This window comes from Melozone crissalis, unplaced genomic scaffold (assembly GCF_028551555.1).
Source record: "Melozone crissalis strain CALT ecotype California unplaced genomic scaffold, PUWL_Pcris_2 ptg000034l_1, whole genome shotgun sequence".
NCBI classification, from domain to species: Eukaryota; Metazoa; Chordata; class Aves; order Passeriformes; family Passerellidae; genus Melozone; species Melozone crissalis.
The window spans coordinates 3,208,626-3,227,973 of NW_026535812.1; the positions used below are offsets into that span (position 1 = coordinate 3,208,626).

Sequence of the window (19,348 nt, forward strand, 5' to 3'; positions counted from 1 at the left end):
CTTCCCTTTCTCAGCCTCTCCCCACTGTTCCCCCCTGCCTTCTTCCTGATTTTTGAACCATCCTGGCAGTGGGGACCATTCCTGCAAATGCAGCTTCCTCCCCAGAGCTGGGCAGCCACAGACACCACCAGAGCTGCTCTAGGGCTTCAGGTCAGGGCCCAGTTATTGGGGATTGGCATCCAAGAGATGTCCCATGGAACCTGAGAAATGGGGCCTTGAGTTTTCAGCAAGAGACCGCACCTGAGCCATTTGTGATGCTTGCATCACCACTTCTGCATTTCCCTTGGCTTTTTCAGGACTGTGACTAGCTAATGCTTTTTGGCTGTCACACAGAGTTTTCTTTCCTTTCTGGCTTTCATATTTGAGGCCATTTTGCTTGTTCAGAACACCAAGAGGTGTTTTCCATGAGGAAAAAGATTAAATCCACAAAACATGATAAACCAGTCTTTATTTATTTTCTGCAGATAAGGTTTTTAGACTTGGATTCTACATCTAACCTCAAAGAAATCTGTGTTTGGTTGGCTAAACTGAAATATGATATCTTACATGAATACTTAGAGGTATCACTCTCTTCAATGGGAGTAGCAGATACGTCTGACAATGGATTTTGCCATCCAACTTTAGGAGCTCAGATTGAGAATTTTGGTCCTAATGTTTGCTGCAACCTTAGATTTGGGTCCAATCCACCTGGCAGTGTCCCTTTAAACAGGAGCTTCCCCACAGCTGCATTCTCTGACTCTGAGATGGTTTAGGATGCTTTTCATATACTACAGTTTCTGAAGGTCAGTGCGTACACATCTTAAGACACAGTGATTAGACAGTGTATGGAACTACTTGGCAGTATTTAGCTGGTACAGTTTCTTGTGGAAACAACAGAATTCCAAAATACACCACACTGAATGCTTATGGGTTATTACAAGCAAAAATCCCAAGACAGCGGGAATTAAAAAGCGGAGTTCAACAAAGGAACACTGATATCATCGGTTGATATGAACAAAGGTGTGCCAAGTCTTCCTTCTCTGCTTTTTCAAGTGGAGAAATAAACTGGGAAATGAAGCAGAAGGAAAGAAAGATTAAAAAAAAAAAGACAAAACCCAGGAGTTATTACAGAGTTACTGTTGTGCTTTGTCTCACAGCAGTGTCAGAGGGCTGCAAACATCCTTAGCACATTCCAGATGAAGAGTGTGGTGTGTGTGGCAGACACAGGGATGCTCCTCCTGTGCCCAAGGGAATCTGGAGGGGAAACTGGGGTAGAAAGCAGGGGAGACTGAGGCTCAGAAGGCAGACAGGGCAAGGGCTGGCAGTGATGTTATCTGCTGTCCCCAGTACAGCAAAGCCGTGTGCTGTACTGCATCCTCCTGCAGGCAGCACCCATGGCTGCTGAGAGGAAGGGCTCTGTTTGTCTGCACCCACAGCCACCCCCAGGGAGGGCATGGCCTTGTTCCCACTCACATCAGACTGGAAAAGCCATCCAGGCCTTGTCTAACAGCACCTGCATGCTTGATGTCTATGGCATTTAAACATATAGTGCAAATAAACACAGCATTGAGTTAAATACACAAGGTCCTTCCTGAAGCTGCAACCTTTAGCTGCAACTTAACACAGAGGAATCAAACTGGGAAAATAATTTGAACAACAGGTACAGTCAAATCTCACTGACCTGGTACTGGATCTCACTGTGGTGAGCCACAGCCTGGGTTGAACAATATTGTGATTAAATACCCTGCACTCAACCTAACCCACGTCAAACCTGCACTGACTTTTTTAATTTTTTTTTTTAATTTAGCAGAACAGGCATTCAGCATTTTAACCAGGAGTAAAGCAATGTTCTTACTTCCTAAACTTCCATGGAGGTTGATATGAGCTATGTTGACCACATTCTACTTTCTTAAAACTCACATAATGCTCAATGAGGAATATATACCCAGCAATTAGTTCAATGGCTGCACATCTTCTTTTATCTGGTTGCTGCACAAAGACTGGTCTTTCTCTCGAGCACCCAGTTAATATAGTTAATTAATATCTAAGCATCTCCCATTCTTACTGTATCAGTGTTACGAAACCCTGGAATTATTCTGGGTCACTCTGGTGCCAGCATTCATAAGGCTAATAAACTGTCACATGTATCTCATTCCTTTTAGTCAGGTTTACAGGTGATCCTGCAAGCTTTCTTTACAGGAGCAACAGAGGAAAATGGAAACATGCTGAGTATCAGGCATGTAACTTGAGAGCTGGGAATTAACTCACATCCACAGTCTGGCCTTCTGGTGAATCTCTTCTGGGTTACCACCTGCATTGTGTATCTGGAGAATCTCCCTTTCAGCAGTTAATGCCATATTACAGTTATGTCACCTAACAGCTGTTGCTAACACAGGGTTACATAAATGAAATGTTCAGTTCCTGTCATTACAAGGTCCCTGAGTCCCAAGCAGCAGGGCTGCTATTATTCATTCATGGCTCCCTTCCCTACACAACTGTGTGGAACGGGATGATCTTTTGAGACAAGAAGTCAGTGAGACTTTGGGCCATCTTTTAACAACATTTGGGCATTCGAGGTGCAAAAGGATCTTCAGAAATACTGACATCTCAAATTCTAGCTGGTATGGCAGAAACCAGGCACCTACATGCTTTTAAAAAATTCATCAGATGCCTGTTTGCCTGTGTGCCTTCACCCTCTTTTTATAGGCATGAGGTATTTCAAGGATTACTGTTCTTAGCAGAAAACACTGGGACTGTGGCAGTCATCATCATCATACTGAAAGGAAGATCTCTGAGACTGCATAAAAATTTATTTAAAACATAAAAAGGGAGAGCTTTTAATCCTAGGGAAAGTTATGTAACATGCTAATGTTAAAAACATTAAATGTCAACAAATTCTGCCAATATGTGTCCAGGGAGTTTGCAGTAATTCTCACTATAAAAGCATAACACTAGAAGGGAAATTTCACAAATTAATCAGTTTAAATATTTTATATCCATTTTTTTTGTTGCTTTGTTTTTCAATGTATCAGCCATTCTTAAGTCACAAGCTATTGAGAACACAAATAAAAGAGAAAATGAATTACTCACTTATAATTATAATGAGAATGACTGCACATACTACACCGAGGATGATCATCATCTATAAAAAGAGAAGATATGAGAAAGAAAAACAGAAAGTCAGGTTTTCATGTGAAACAGATTAACCCCTCAATTTTTTTTTCTTTTACTTAATGACTCAATCCTCATTCTTTTAACTCTGTGAAGACTTGCTGAGGCCCCAGATTTATTGCTGGTTTTAAAATCAGCAATGGGCAGAGCCTGTTGTCAGAGCTGGCCAGAAATAGGTGGGTGCAAAGCAGAGCAGAGGCTGCCCAGAGCCCCCTGAGAGCCCCTGGAAGCTGATGAACCCTCCAGGGGTGCAGCCCAGTGGCCATTATTACCCCAGTGAGCAAAAAGAATGAAAAACAACAACCATGGGAATGTCAAATCAAAGCCTTCATTCCTCCTACCACGAGGACAGAGCCAGCCATTGGCTTGCAGGAGATCCTTTTAAATTTCTTCCCTCTCTTTGCAGAGCTTGGGAGCCAGAGGAGGGACAGGGGGATTGTTTGTCAGCAAAAAGCAGGAAAGGAGAATGAGGGCAGGTTTGAAGTAATGCAAATCTCTGTGGTGATGGCAGTCACAGGGGCGAACCTAACTCAAAATCTGTGCTTGCAGCTCCCAAAAGCCCTGCTTCCTGCACTGCTGGACTTATCAGCTGGGCAGCAGCTAAAAGAGGCCCAGAGGATCTGCTATAGTAAATTTCTAATGTAGATCCTTTTATTTCTGGAGTGTTTTTACCCAGAATATTTCGTCTTGCTCTACATTTCATAGCACTGTGGGTTGAAGAGACAAAGCAGACAACAGGCTAGTGAGGGACACGTGGGATTCCCCCTTGGGAACAGCTGCTTTTATTTGGGTGGACATAAGTGGTCAGCAGGAAAGTTGGTGTTGAGCAATGGAAATCAAGCTGAACTTTTGGAAAGTTGGTGTTGAGCAATGGAAACCAAGCTGAACTTTTGGCACGGTGTTTGTGGTGGTGGTGCATGAGTCTTAGAAGAATAAAAGATGAAGTTTCTGGGTCCAAAATCCACAAATATTGGAGAAGGTCTGAAAAAGCAAAGGAGAGTGAGGCTCTCTCTGCTCTTGGGGAAGGATTAGACTTTGCAGCTGGTTGATCAAAATCCTGCTCTGTCCTAACCAGCCCCTCTTCATAAGAAACTGTCATTTTCTCACTTCTCAGCAGTTTGCAGATCCCAGTTTTGGGTATTTTTTTATGATTTACCATTCTGAAGGCAAATCAGATCAATGATCCCCACAAGGAAAAAGCTTCTTTTGTCCCACTTCTGGAATTCACTGCACCTGACCATGTTTTGTGGTTCCCACAGAGAACTGACACAAATTGACATGGAGTGGTTTCCCGTCCCTATTTGAAGGCACTGGGGAAACAACAAACATTGTATCTACATTTTATATACTGCAGAAATTATGGGTTCTGGTAAAGATCAAAGTTGCTTGACTTCTGGAGCCTTGAGGTCAAGGCACCTCCTTCTCACCTTGACGAGAAGAGATGAGTCAGAGGTGCCATCCTGCAGGCAAAGTCCCACTAAATGCAAGTGAAAGCAATTCCTGCCAAGAAGTGACTCCAAATAAGGGTTTATATTCCTTACCTTGCAATTTTTCCACCAGTATTTCCTCTTCAGCTTGGCTGCACTGGTCTCAAACTGTGAGGCACCTGCTTGCAACGCATCTGCCCGGTTGTCGAGCTCTGACAGCTTCTGGTCCCTCTCCAGCACCTTGTCCACGTTCATCCTCATGATGTCCACCACCTGTGAAGGCACAGACACACCTGAGACCCCTCCCACAGGAAAGATGAGGGGCACCCATCTGGTCACACCCTGGAGTGTCACACCTTATCCTAAGCCCAGCTGTGGGAATTGGAAGAACAGAAATTCCATAGACACGGGAGGGTTTGATCTGCAGCCTTGAGAGAAGCCTGGATTGATGTAAAAATACAATACACAAACATTAAGCAGAAAATTAATAAATTTGTGTTTCTATAGTTGTAAGGAAGAGTATGCCTTAAGTAAGTGAGAAACTGCATTGATAAGATGTGAAGGGTTTATAATGTAGGGGTGTAATTGTGTAGAGCAGCCAAGAGTTTAGAGGTTATAATAGAAGCATTTGTGTGCATGTGTGGTAGGACCCCATGGGGTCAAAGTATCGACAGTGCAGTAGAAGTGAGTAAAGGTGACATGTTAGAAAAGCAAAATAAACCTGTGGCAACTGTCCATTGTCGCAGACAACTTTTATGAAAAATCCTTTCCTTAGGATTTTTCTTCCTGAGAAGCTGGGAGGCCTCAGGAACAAAATGTAAACAATGGTTATCTGCTGCTATGGAATGCAACAGGTGCATCTGGGATTGGTCTCGTGTGGTTGTTTCTAATTAATGGCCAATCACAGTCAGCTAGCTCAGACTCTCTGTCCCAGACACAAGCCTTTGTTATTCTTTCTTTTTCTATTCTTAGCCAGCCTTCTGATGAAATCCTTTCTTCTACTCTTTTATTATAGTTTTAATATAATATATATCATAAAATAATAAATCAAGCCTTCTGAAACATGGAGTCAGATCCTCATCTCTTCCCTCATCCTCAGACCCCGGTGAACACTGTCACTGTCCATTGGATCAGAAGGTTTATATTGCCTTGTAATGAAGAACTTGTGGCTGCTTTGAGCTATGGCTGACTGCTTGCTCCTCTAAAACCTCACAGCCTCTGAGGCTGATGTTTATCTGAGCAATAAATCGTTCTCAGCCCCAAAATAGTTCCATCTTTCATTAAAAGCAGCGGCAGTGATGCCCAGCCTTTTGCCATGTGGTGTGTGATGGCATTCCCTGGGCCCTGCCCCAAAACCCCAGCCTGTGGAAATACCCTCAGTGAGCTACACTGTGCTGGATGTCTTTAAGGGAGAAAATAAAGGGACCTCATGAAACACCACATTTAGTTTGATTAAAGTTTTTGACTTCTTTTATACAAATACAAAGATCTGATGAAGATCTCTGCAGCACAATTTGGCTGACATCACTAAGAACAAGCCATTGTTCTCCTTGTACATTTAATACCTTCCTTACCTGAATCAGAGAAAGCAGACAGACAAAGGCCACTCTAAAGGGAACTGTGTGCATTTCCTTACCAAATCATTTCATCATTCTGCAGATCTTTTGGGCAAGATGACTCCTCAGCCATGATCTGAATTCCTGCTTGGAAGTGGAGGAGGAGAATGTTTCACCTCAGCAAATTCATCCCAAAGAGCAGCAGAGAGCCAGGATGCAACAGGCAAGGGCTGCTCATAAATGGATTTTACACTTTGGCTGAGGTGAAAATCCTCTTCTAGCAAGCCAATAACTAAATGGGAATCCTGCAGAAAGTCACCACTTTAACGCAAATGTCAGACAGTGTCACAATCTCTGTAAAGCTGGGTCCAATTTTTCTAGCAGTGAATTAGGCTGTTAATTCTCACACTCTATAATAAGGAATTCCATGTTATACATATTTAATAAAATTTAACTATTACCTGCAAAAATCCAGAATTATTTACAGGATACATTATTCAAATACAGCGAGATGAAATTGATAGTGAAAGAATCTTTAACAGGACTGGCAGAAGGTCTCAAAAGATTTGTTTCACTTGTCTACCAAACCTAAACCAAAATGAAATATTTTGGTCAATCCAAATTTTCTTACTTGCTTTTTCCAAACCAAAACCTTCCGAGCACTTAACTTCATATAAAACAATGCTAATTTTGTTTAATTATTGATTTCTCAGCTAGTAATTAGTTGTATTTTATCTTGCTGCAATGATTTGTAGTGAAAATTATAAACTATTTGAAAATGACGATACAAAATACTCTGCAATTTCCTACCCATTCTCTTCATTTTTGCGCGGTTTTGGTTGGGCTTTTTTGTTTGTTTGTGGCTTTTTTGTTTGCTTGGCTTTTTGGTGTTTTTGTTTTGTTTTGTTTGGTTGGTTGGTTTTTTGGTTGGTTTGGTTTTGGTTGGTTTGGTTTTTTGTTGTTGGTTTTTTTTGTGTTGTTTTGAGGTTTTTGGGGTTGCTTTGTTTTGGTTTTTTTAGGTTTTGGTTTGGGGTTTTTGAGGGGGTTCTTTTTTCTTTTTAGTTTTACTGAGGTTTTTTGGAGTTTTTGTTTTGTTTTGGTTGGTTGGTTGGTTTTTTGGTTGGTTTGATTTTTTGTTGTTGTTTTTTTGTGTTGTTTTTGGGTTGTTATTTTTGGGTTTTTTTAGATTGCTTTGTTTTGGTTTTTTAGGTTTTGGTTTGGGGTTTTTTGGGGGGTTTCTTTTGTGGCTTTTTGCGTTTTTTGGTTGTTTTTTTTTTTTAGTTTTGATGTGGGGTTTGGTTTTTTTGTTTGTTTGGTTTGGGTTTTGGTAGTTTTTTGCTTAGTTTTGTTTTTTTGGTTCTGTGTTTGTTTTGTTTGTTTGTTTGTTTCCCCAGAACCACATATTGAATTTAACCTGGCTGCAGCGAACACTCGCCCAGGTGAGATTTCATTTTTGTCAAATAGATAAATGTTTGTATGGGCCTTAGAAAATAATCTCTACGGTGTCTAGAGGATTCGGGGGGGAAACCCCAATAGAGGAACAGGTGAAATCCTCCCCGGGCATCGCGACATGAGCATCACCAAAAGCGGAGATTCCCGAGCTCTGCCCGGGCTCTGCCGCCACCTGCGGGCGCACGGAGGGAAAAGAGCCGGGACGGAGCCGCAGGTGAGGGATAAAAAGGGTTTGACTTCGGTATTTCATAAGCATCTTTGTGGTAGTTGTGAAAAAGGCGTTTTTATGATTGGCTTTTCGCAGATATTAACATGAATATTATATGTGTTGTGTTAGAAAGTTATGCTGTGTTAATTTTCTGAAGTAGTGTGTTAAATGTAGTTTAATGTTATAACAAAATGTTCAAATAGAAACTATGCTATGTAAGATACTTTTTTTAAAGAAAGGACTCGCAGTGAGATAGCAGCCACAGGACACCTGAATCTTTCAGAGAAAAAGAATTTATTGCTCTATTATCAGAAGAAATGAACTTCTTCCCGCCTTGCTCAGCCATGAAGACACTGTCAGGATTCAGAGGAAGAAGCTGACACTGACCAGACAGAATCCTGTGTTTGAATGGAATTTATGCATCATGTATGAGGTGTATGAATATGCAACAGGTTATTGTTTTTAAGGGTTAATCCTCTGTTAATGGGTGTCCTTTTTTGGGCTCGTGCTGCCCAGAAAAAGGTACCCGGATGTCCATAACTCTTTGTTTCTATTGTCTCATATTGTCCTAATCCAAATTGTCCAAATTATTATTGCTCTAATTATATTACTATTTTTATAACCATTTCATTACTATTAAACTTTTAAAATTTTAAAACCAAGTGATTGGCATTTTTCACAGTAGTGATGCCTTAGGATTTTAACTTTTATATTTTTCACATCCTGTACTGCATCAGTGCATAACTCTGCACTCACTATAAACTCCATAACCTGTCAGCTGCTGTTCTCCCTTTTATTCAGACAAAACAATTCCTCTCCAGGCCTGAAACTCAAGGACACCCCACAGCCTCAGGCCCCAAAAAGTACAAACAGAAGTGAATCGGGGGGAGCAAACTGGGGGTAAATGACTTCAGTAGCTGAAGCTGTAATTGGAGAATTAACCCCTGATATGTAAATGGACCAAATTTATAATTGTCTGAAAAACTGGTGCCCATTGTCCAGCTTGGGTGTAGCCTCTGGGAGGCTGTGACTGCTCAAGGTGTGGCTGTTGAAGGCCTTTAATAAATACCCACTTTATTCTCTAAATCTTGTCCAGCCTCTGCTCTAGGCAGCCCCTCCAAGGCATCAGTACAACATTTCACCAAGGTGCACTATGCAGTAGATCATGTATGTAAATGTATAGAGCTTGCAAATTAGCAAAATATCTAACAAAGATGCCTCAATGAGAGGCTTAAATGAATGGCCTGACATCTCCCTGTTCTAAAGTATTCCCCCCCAGAGGGGTCTAATTTTAGTTTACAATAAATGTTTTAGAGGGGGCTTTGGTGTCTCAGGGTAGTGTGAGGCTTTCTGGTCCCCAGCTGCAAGGCTTTTAAGATGTCTGGCCTAGCAAAATACCAGGATATTAAGTTTAAAAAATTACAAATATGCTTGTTAAGGGTATTGACAATGCATAAAAGGCATATAAAAATAAAAAGTAAAAAAACCCATCATGGCATCTCACACTGGATCCCTTGGTGTGACAAACCAGCATCACCCCAGCGACCTCACAGTGCTGGAAGTGCCAGCTTGCCTCCCTTGGCTACTCTTATTTTGTGATTTCCCTGCTAAAAAGGACCTGCTGACCACGTGCTATCAGCTCCAAACCTGTGAAAAATTCCTCACTGACAGAGTGATTGGGCACTGGAAGTGTCTGCCCGGGGAGGGGTGGTGTCACCATCCCTGGAGGTGTTTAACAAAGCCTGGATGGGGCACTCAGTGCCATGATTTGGTGGCGAGGAGGTGCCAGGGCACGGTTGGACTAGACGACCTTAAAGTCCTTTTCCAACCCAGATCATTCTGTGGTTCTGTGACAGCAGCGGCCCCTCTCTCAAAAGGCAGCAAAACCCCCACAAATCCTGGATTTCACCAACATAACCCTCAAATCCAAGAACTGCTCATTTTCCCCCCATACTGGGCAAGAGCAACATCCAAAACTATCTTGTCATCTCCACAAAAAGACAGATTTTCATGGGTCTGAGTGGAAAGAATCAGAATGCAGAGTATCTTAAACACAAAGCAGGGATTCACACCCTCACTGATGCCATCTCTACTGATCTGCTTGAAGAGCCCTATGTGTCTGACAGGCATCACTCATTTTAAGACAATAAAAGGCAATTTTATCATCTTTTAGGGATAGTTACTTTTGCTGTCATCCACATAAACAATTACAGGGCCTTCATGATGTAACATGTTGAGAACAAGAAATTTATTTCATTATTCTGACCAAAGACAAAAGTTAAAATGTAACATTCCTTTCCCCACTGGAAGAGGAAATAAAGAGATAAAGAGAGAACCTAGTCTAGACATTTCTGCAGCATTTCTGCAGCCAGAGGATGTTGTGAACACATCTGAGCACCAACAATGGGAAGACCAGAAAGTCACTGTTCCAGATTTTCAACAAAGAAAAGTTTCTCAAAAAGACAAGGCCCATTTTGACAGGTGTATTTAACTCATCTTAAGAAATGCATTTGAGTTGGATATTTTGAGGTCTTCTCTACTATCTTTAAAGCATGCCCAAAGCTTTTGAAAATAGAGGCTTTTAGGCATGTACATTATTGTATTTGGAGGGTGCCCTGTGGCAGGAAGGAAATGATGAATCTGACTCCATGTTCTCAGAAGGCTATTTTTTATTATTTTATTTATTTTTAAAATTATCTTTCATTATTTTATTATTTTAATTATTATTTATTTCTTTAATTATTATATATTTATATAATAATATTATTACATTATACATTCATATATAATATAATATAATATAATATAATATAAATTTAAAATAATATAGACTTAATATCTTATATATTATTGTATATATGTTATATATTATATATAATATAATATGATGTATTTATATAATATTATGGTATTTTATTTATTTATTAAAATTTTGTTTATTTATTGATATTTATTATTTTATTTTTATTTATTATTTTATTTTTATTATATTAAAGAATACTATACTAAGCAATACTAAAGAATACAGAAAGGATACTTACAGAATGCTAAAAAGATAATAATGAAAACTCCTGACTCTTTCCAGAGTCCCGACACAGCTTGGCCCTGATTGGCCAAAGAGTGAAAACAACTCCCAGCAGAATCCAATGGAACAATCACCTGTGGGTGAACAATCTCCAAACACATTCCACATGAGCATAACACAGGAGAAGCAAATGAGATCTGAATTGTTTTCCTTTTCTCTGAGGCTTCTCAGCTTCCCAGGAGAAAAATCCTGGGCAAAGGGATTTTTCAGTAAATATGTATACCACAGTAAGTACATATTTTCTAATGTGTATTTTATCAAATTGGCTTTTAAGAATCACACAAGCTCTGTGCACTTCACCACAGACAGTAAGCAATGAGTTAGTTCAGCCTTTGGAGGGGTGGAGCAATATTCTTTCCTGAATAGCCAGCACACAAAGGCACCCAGCAGGTGTGTAAGGATGTGAAGCTGTGCTCACTGTTCCCATTCCCACAGCAGCTGGAGGGACTCTGGCAACACAGCCAAAACAAGAATTTAAGAATGTGCTGGAACAGGCACATGATCCCTCAAGATCAAGAAAAGGAGTGGGGATTTGTTAGAAAAGCTGTTATGACATCATGTGTGGGTGCCTTTCTTTGGGAATAAATTGGGATGATTAATCAATAGAGCTCCTGCTAATGAACACCGCCCTCAGTGGCTCAGTTCTGGTGGTTTTAATCTATCTGGGAGAAGCTGATGCTCTTCTGTCTCTGTGACACAGTCTGAGAAATTAGCATCTAAACTTTAGGATTAGACACACTACAGGAGCTGCTTCCACTATGACATCTCCTCCTAAGCAGACTGACTGGGAGGAATTCCTGAACTGGCAGTGTTGGGGAAGATGAAACAGGAAAGCTTTATAAATATGATTGTCTGGCAAAAGACTTTGAGAATATAGAAACTATAAGCGAGATTGAAATGAAAGCAAGCTTTGAGATGCCTCAGTTACTGAACAATGGGAAAACAATGGTGTCGCTGGCTGAAGGTAATCCCCTTTTGATGGAACAACACCCTCTGCTTGCAGACAGCTCCAAGGGTCAGAGCAGACCCTGCCAGCTTGGCAGAAGGGGCCCAAAGAGGAGTTTTTAGGGTTTAAAATGTAGCACAGTATGGTAATGTGGTAATTCGTATAGGCTGTATGTAAACGCTATAGGATTTGTATAGTGTACTAGATTGGTTAGTGAGAATCAGAATATTCAGTACAGAAGAAGAGTTATGGTAATGGGAACCTTGCTTTCTCATCCTCTTGTACTCTTCCTCGCTCTCTCATTTTCTCTTTACTCTGCTCTTGTCTTCTCTCTCTTTCCCTCTCGCTCCCTCTCTCGGGCCTGCTCTGAGCTGTGGCTGCAGCTCCCAGCAGGGCCCTGCACCCAGGCCCTTTGCAATAAACCCCAAATCCCAGCAGGGCCCTGCACCCAGGCCCTTTGCAATAAACCCCAAATCCCAGCAGGGCCCTGCCCCCAGGCCCTTTGCAATAAACCCCAAATCCCAGCAGGGCCCTGCACCCAGGCCCTTTGCAATAAACCCCAAATCCCAGCAGGGCCCTGCACCCAGGCCCTTTGCAATAGCCCACAAGTTCCAGGACCTGGCTGCAGAGATCTCTGGGCTCCGTGCATCCCCACCATCCCATCCCTGACACTCCTACATGGCATTAATGCCCACATTTAATCTGCAGAGCTGTTCCTGGTGCAGGGGTATTTATATCCAGGATCTCTCTTTGCTGGCAAATCTCAGGTTCTGGACCCACTCCCTTCAGATGAGCAGGAGCTGCACAAGGGGGGACCCAAGCACAGCAGCCCCGAGCACTCACCTCATCCACCTGGGCTTGTGTCTGCTGCAGCCTCTTGTTGCTGGACACGTTGGTGGCAGGAGGGGGCCCTGCAGCTCCTGCAGCCCCTGCAGGACCCTGGGCAGATGCTGGAACAGACCTAGGGCAGAACCAGAGAACCTGAGTGACCAAACCATCCTGACTTGCTCACAACCCCTTTCTAGAATGGTAAAAAGTACCTTTCTCTTCAAAGAACTTTTGAAGTTTCAAAGCACTTTGTTTTGCTTCAAAGACCTTTCCGCTTGTTTCCATTCTTGGATCACAACCCTACTGTTCCATTCTGTCAGACAATACTATTTTCTGACCCAGAGATGGGGCAACTGAGAGGCATTTTAAACACTTTTATTCCATTTGCAGTCTCAAGGGAAGGGTGAGACAATACAGATGTTACAATTCACACCATCATAATCAGAAGCCAACTATTTTTTAATTACAAAACACTATAAGCCTTTCTTGGCTTATCAGCTTTTAGCCACACCATGCTGCAGATGCCTTAAAGCCAATCATTTAAAAAGCCCTCATGGGTCCTACTACAGTGCATCTTTCATAGTTCTATTTCTCCAAATAGAGAGAAAGACTTTCTTCAGTCTTTTTTACAAGGCCATCCTTTGAAACTTGTTTCTAGTCCCATTTTTCTCTCCACAATTTCTGTCCAATTCCATGGCAGTTGTAAATCAGCACTTCTTATCTCAAGGTTTGTATACAGAGGCATGCTATGTGAGCCTTCTATCAAGTTTTGAAAATCTTCTACAAATCTACTTCTCACACTATTCCTTCTCATACCACAAGCAGTTTTTACACTATTTCTTGATGGGCCTTTATCAAACTCTTCCACCTCCCTTGCTGCTTTTTTAAATGGTAAAAAATTCAAGTTGTCTACCCTAAGTTAGGCCAATGGCCAAAGTGACCACAGAGCTTCTGTCCCACAAGGGAACCCCCTGTGCTCTGGGCACTCTGCTACTGCAGGAAGGGATGGGCTGTGACCCTCTCAGTGTGCTGATAAAGCTCTGCCCTGCTCCTCCTGCTTGGAGCTCACCAAGCCAAGAGAAACGGAAACAATCAGAAACAGGAGGAGATCACATCCATCACAAACAGAAGAGAGAAGAAACAAACAGAGTGTCAGAACTCAGTGCATCCCTCTGGGTGTCCAGAGCTGCCAGGACCCTGCCAGGGGGCTCAGAGACCCTGGCACACAGCCCAGAACACCTGTGGGTTTGATTGTGACCCGTGGAGCAAATTACCAGTTGTGTATGAGGACCTGAAAGCCACAGAAGTTTAAGCAGTGTAATGATAAAATTATCACTGGGTAAAAAGTAGATTTTGGGGACAAGATGGAGGGATCTGGGCATGTCCAACCTTTCTTCTTCTTCTCTACCTCCATCTTCTGCTGTGATGTTGGCACTTTGGGATTGGTTTAGAGTAGAAGCTCAATGTCTAACACAGGTGATAGGTATTGGAAAGTAATTGCAAACATGTTATATGTAGTTTTTAGTATAAAGAGATAACACCGCCCCAGGGGCAGGCAGAGTGCCTCTGTCTGTCCTGCTGAGTGGACCTCAGCTGGACAGGAGAAAAATTTTATAGATAAGCTACAATATACAACTCTGAGACCGAGAAATGAAGAGCTCTGACTCATTCTTTGAACGTGCAGATCGAAACAGAGACTGTTCACGTGTCTTGGGGCTGCAATAAGCTGCAGAACTCCTGAGAACAGAGGAGGAAATGGGGGTGGGAATTGCACACAGCATGGGGTCAGTCACCTCTGACACCAGCACTGCTGACCCTCCCTAGTGCTGGTCCCAAAATGCCCCCCAGAGCAGCTCCAGCATTGTCCACAGCCCCTGGAGGAGAAGGTCAGAGCCCTGCAATGATGGCCCTTCCCATTTGGTCCCTAAATGCCCCCCAGAGCAGCTCCAGCAGGTCCACAGCCCCTGGAGAAGGTCAAAGCCCTGACCCTCTGCACAGCAGCTCCCAACCTCCAACATTGCCCTTTCTCCAGGCTGCTCTGTAACAAAGGGCAAAACAAATGTCCTGAAACCCCAACAGCAGATCTGCTCTGTCTCAGAGTGTGAGTTTGTGCAGACAAATCTCCCCACCAGCCTGAGCAGGGTCCCTGAGCCTCAGCCAGCCATCCTCACACCCACACCTCACCTCTCCTTGCAAGGGACCCTCACTGCTCCCCACAGGGAAACAAACCCTTCCTCAAGCTGCAGAGGAAATCCCTGAGCATGTGAACTGAGAAATATCACAAATCCCACTCATGCATCACCAATGCCTTCCCACAGTGACAGACTGAGAGAACACAGTGTTTCTCTGTGAATCATTCCCTTCTACATCCTGGGCTCTGATTAATGCTGCTGGAGTTGTGGCCTCGTTAATGCACTGTCAGAATGCCTGGGGCACTGAAGTGGGCTCCCCAAAGGTGCCTTTGGCTGCAAAATTCAGTTTGGCAGTGTTGCCTGAGGCTGGGATCCCTGTGGCCAGCAGTGGCCACAGAAGCTTCCAGAGCTGTTTGCAGCCCTGCTGGGGCTCACACCTCACCCTTTCACCGGGCTTGAGCCGAAAGAGCAGAAACTGAACCTTGCCCATCCTTTGAGGACCTCACAGCCACTACTAAAACCATTAAAACCAAGTTCCACCTGCCAGGGAACCACTCCATCCCAACAGGATTTATTTTGAGTTGTCACAAAGGATCAAAATCTGACTATAACGTACATCACACACAACACAAAACAAGATCTCCCTGGAGCATCAGCAGCCTCAAAGGAGATCCTGGCACAACAACACAGCTAAAATTAAAATTGTTAAACTTCTTTGCAGGTAAGGAAGTAAAGAGGCATTTTCCCAATCAGCACAAGCAGATTTTCTCCTGTGGAAACACTGTGTCACTACTACAAACGTCAGGAGAGCTCCTCTCTTGAGTTATGCACTGTTGGAATCCCAGAGACCACACAAGAGGAGAATGTGAGAAGAGTTTTTCCCTGCCACATGTTTTGCTGCGAGCAGAGCTTATAAATTCAGTGATGTTCTTGGTCAGAGCTGAGATAACTCCACATTTGGAGCTCTGCCATGCACCTTTCCTGCCTAGTAATTCTCATCTGTTTTTTGCAGCTCCCAAGCTGTCCTTAAAATGACTTGACATACAGTAGATACTCTCAAGGTTGTTCTCTTCCAGCATTCTTGCTGCCATCTAATTTGGTTTCAGCTGCATTTTCTGGAGCTTCTCTGCTCCCTGCACAAGGCAGGAGATGATGGGATTTACAGCTGCAGGAGTTGCAGGATGTGCTGTTTGTGAGTGTCCCCAGGACAAGGTGAGAGATGAGAATCTGACTCCTTGTTCTCAGAAGGCTGATTTATATATTATATTATATTATATTATATTATATTATATTATATTATATTATATTATATTATATTATATATTATGCTATACTAAAACTATACTAAAGAAAGAGAAAGGATACATCAGGATGCTTAACAAGAATAATAAAAACTTGTGACTGACTTAAGAGTCTGACACAGCTGGCTGTGATTGGTCATTAATTAAAAACAATTCACATGGAACCAATCAAACATTCACCTGTTGGTGAACAACGTCCAAGCCACATCCCAAAGCAGCAAACACAGGAGCAGCAATCAGATAATTACTGTTTTCATTCCTCTCTGAGGCTTCTCAGCTTCCCAGGAGAAAATCCTGGGCAAAGAGGATTTTTCAGAAAATATGACAGTGACAGCAGCCACCAAAGAGAGGTGACAATCTTTATGCTCAGGCACAGCAATCTCGTAATTAACATGCCCATCCTAATTAATTACCTAAAATCTAATCCAAGCTTTCTGGTAAAGAAGGGAACTGAAGGCCTGCATCACTCGAAAGCACAGATATTCTCTGCAATATCACAGAGCAAAAATTAAAGCTGGAATTAAAGTCCAGCCTACATTGACATCATTCTTCCTACATTTACATAATTCTTCTATCATTGCCTCTGGACCATGTCATATCAGCTTCTAATTTCGCAGAAGTATTAGTCAAAGAAATTTATGCAAAAATATTAGCACTGTGTTGTAGAACTTCATTTTGAAATACATGAAGCATCACAACTTTAAAATATAATTCCTCACGGTCTGGCATGATTTTGGAGAGGTACAAAGAGTGCAAAATCCGTATAAAAGCTCCATCTCCAGGCCCCTAACCATCAGATTGTGTACTTTTTTTTAGGAAAAGAAAAAAAATTACCATTGGTGCTGAGAACTGCCATTGCCAAGAACAAGTCAAATCAATTTTGAAAGAGGAACAAAATTCTGCTATTGTTGGTGAAAAAGGATCTGAATCCCTAGGAAATACTGTTAAATGGCAGCCACCCTGTGCCATCAGATCAGTCAGCACAGAGGCAGCCCAGCAGACTGGGAGCACTGCAGGCTCTGTGTTTGCAGCTACACCTTGGAAGAAACCTCCAGGGACTTTCTGAGTGATTCAGCACAATGGGCTCAGCTGACTCAGGCATCCTCAGCTCTCCCAGCTGGGCCCGGAGCCGGGGGGTCAAACTCATGACTGAGAGGTTTGTCATCTCCCTGAGATGTTTTGGAAACAACTCGCTGTTTAGATCTGACAGTGAAAGGCAGCTGCAACTCTTAATTAAGAGAGAATTGGAGATATCCAGTGTTACTGTTTTGCATTTCAGCACTGGCTGAAAAAACATTAAGGATGCTTGTGCATCTAACATTTTGGGAAACCATCTGACACACACTTTCATTTTTGTTCATATGTGTGACAGTGTTCACAGGGGTCTGAGGATGTGGGAAGAGATGAGGATCTGACTCCATGTTTCAGAAGGCTTGATTTATTATTTTATGATATATATTACATTAAAACTATACTAAAAGAATAGAAGAAAGGATTTCATCAGAAGGCTGGCTAAGAATAGAATAGGAAATAATGATAACAAAGGTTTGTGACTCGGCTCTGTCCGAGCCAGCTGACTGTGATTGGCCATTAATTAGAAACAAACACATGAGACCAATCACAGATGCACCTGTTGCATTCCACAGCAGCAGATAACCATTGTTTACATTTTGTTCCTGAGGTCTCTCAGCTTCTCAGGAGGAAAAATCCTAAGGAAAGGATTTTTCATAAAAGATTTCTGCGACACATATGTGTGAGCTACACAGCAGAATTTTTCCCTTAGGCTAGGGGAGGGAGAGGCAAACATCAGGAGGATGCCAGACCTTGGTACAGTTCACATGAGGACCTCCAAGGCTGCTTTCAGCATCTTCTTTTATCTATCCAAAGTGCTTCTTAAAGCCTCCAACTGCAGGACCTAATCCCTTCAAAGCCTTTATCCTGACAACAGGCACTGAGCTAAGAAGCAGCTGTAATTCCACATATGGCAGGAACAGGTACAGGGGATGAAGGGGCACAGAAGGCTGGGGCAGAGCAGCCCAGCCTCCTCACTGTCCTCCTCTGCTCCTCCAACCTAACTCAAATCAGAGCTCACCACCTATTTCCAGCAGCAGGAGTTATTTTCTACCCCTCAGACTCAAACAGTGAGAAAAGCTGGGGCTGTGCCCATGGGAAGTGAGAATCCCATCAGACAGCTCCAGGGGTGTCAGTAGCACAGCCCAGGGGAGAGGCACTGACTGTGCATCAGTGCAGTACATCTGATTCATGATCCCTACTAAAAATCAAAAGAATTTTTTAAGAACCCCAGTCTGAGTCCTCTCTCCTCAAACTCTTTCCCTGCTGTTCAAATAAAACAAAATTGCACTGCCTCTCTCCCCTTTTTTATTTTTTTACCGTTCAGCTATGATATTTGTGTAGTACATATTTACTGCTGTAACTTACACATATTTAAGACACTTTTTCTACATGGACCCCTTCAAAAAGCACCCAGCCATTTGGGCTTTGCTGTGGGAGCAGAGTCTGATAGTCTGTGGTTTCAAAGGCATTTGAAAAATACACCACAAACACCCCTTTGTTCAACTGTAAAGGAAATCAGAACATCTCCATAGCTTTGTACTCTTGAGATTTAACTCTAAAACAATTACCAAAATTAGCTACAAATACACATTAACACACTATTTTAGTACATGTCAGTGAAGGTTCTGGCCCAAGGAGCAGCTGAAGAAATGAATCCATCTCCCTTTGTGCCTTGTGCAGGAATGTTCATCAGGGAATTGGGATGCTTTGAGGCACAAGGGTCTCTAAAGAAATAAAGGAGCTCCACAGCCCTGGGGTTTGCTGTTAGTTTTGGGCTTGCCTTGTTTGTCCCTATGCAGTAACAGCTAAACCAATTTTTCCACTGCTGGTTTGCAGGGAGGGACTTGCACTGCCTGTGCTTGGAGATTTCTGCATCCTGGGGGAATTTGCAGGTTTCCAGATGTGTTAATCCCACATGGGATTTTATTTCTGCATGAGGTCAGTTGAGCCAAGCCTAGCTAAAAAAGCTTTCTTCCCGAACAGCATGGCCATGTGAGGTTTGGCACAACCCCAACAAAACTCAATTTGATAAAGAGAGCAGACTCAGATTCTGTGCTCCTCTATTCAGGTGTCACCTCTCAAAGAACTGATATTTAAACTCTTTAAGATTCTGAGCCTTCAGACTCAGAAACAAACTCAGCCACAGTTGTGGGAGGACAGTCATGTTCCTCCTTGTGTCCAGGAAAGAG

The 19,348-nt window shown here is 42.6% G+C and overlaps 1 protein-coding gene across 1 annotated transcript in view; it reads right to left on the reverse strand.

Annotated features, from left to right (window-relative positions):
• Nucleotides 1-432: 432 nt before the first annotated feature.
• The window catches only part of LOC128940742 (vesicle-associated membrane protein 2-like), a 55,613-nt gene continuing 36,697 nt past the window's right edge, over nucleotides 433-19,348 (reverse strand). Inside the window, exons 2-5 of the mRNA XM_054282385.1 lie at nucleotides 12,668-12,785; nucleotides 4,692-4,850; nucleotides 3,070-3,121; nucleotides 433-1,044 (exon numbers count right to left, since the gene is read on the reverse strand). Coding sequence (XP_054138360.1) covers nucleotides 1,028-1,044; nucleotides 3,070-3,121; nucleotides 4,692-4,850; nucleotides 12,668-12,785 — 346 coding nt within the window. The 3' untranslated portion in view covers nucleotides 433-1,027. The remainder of the gene's footprint in view (nucleotides 1,045-3,069; nucleotides 3,122-4,691; nucleotides 4,851-12,667; nucleotides 12,786-19,348) is intronic.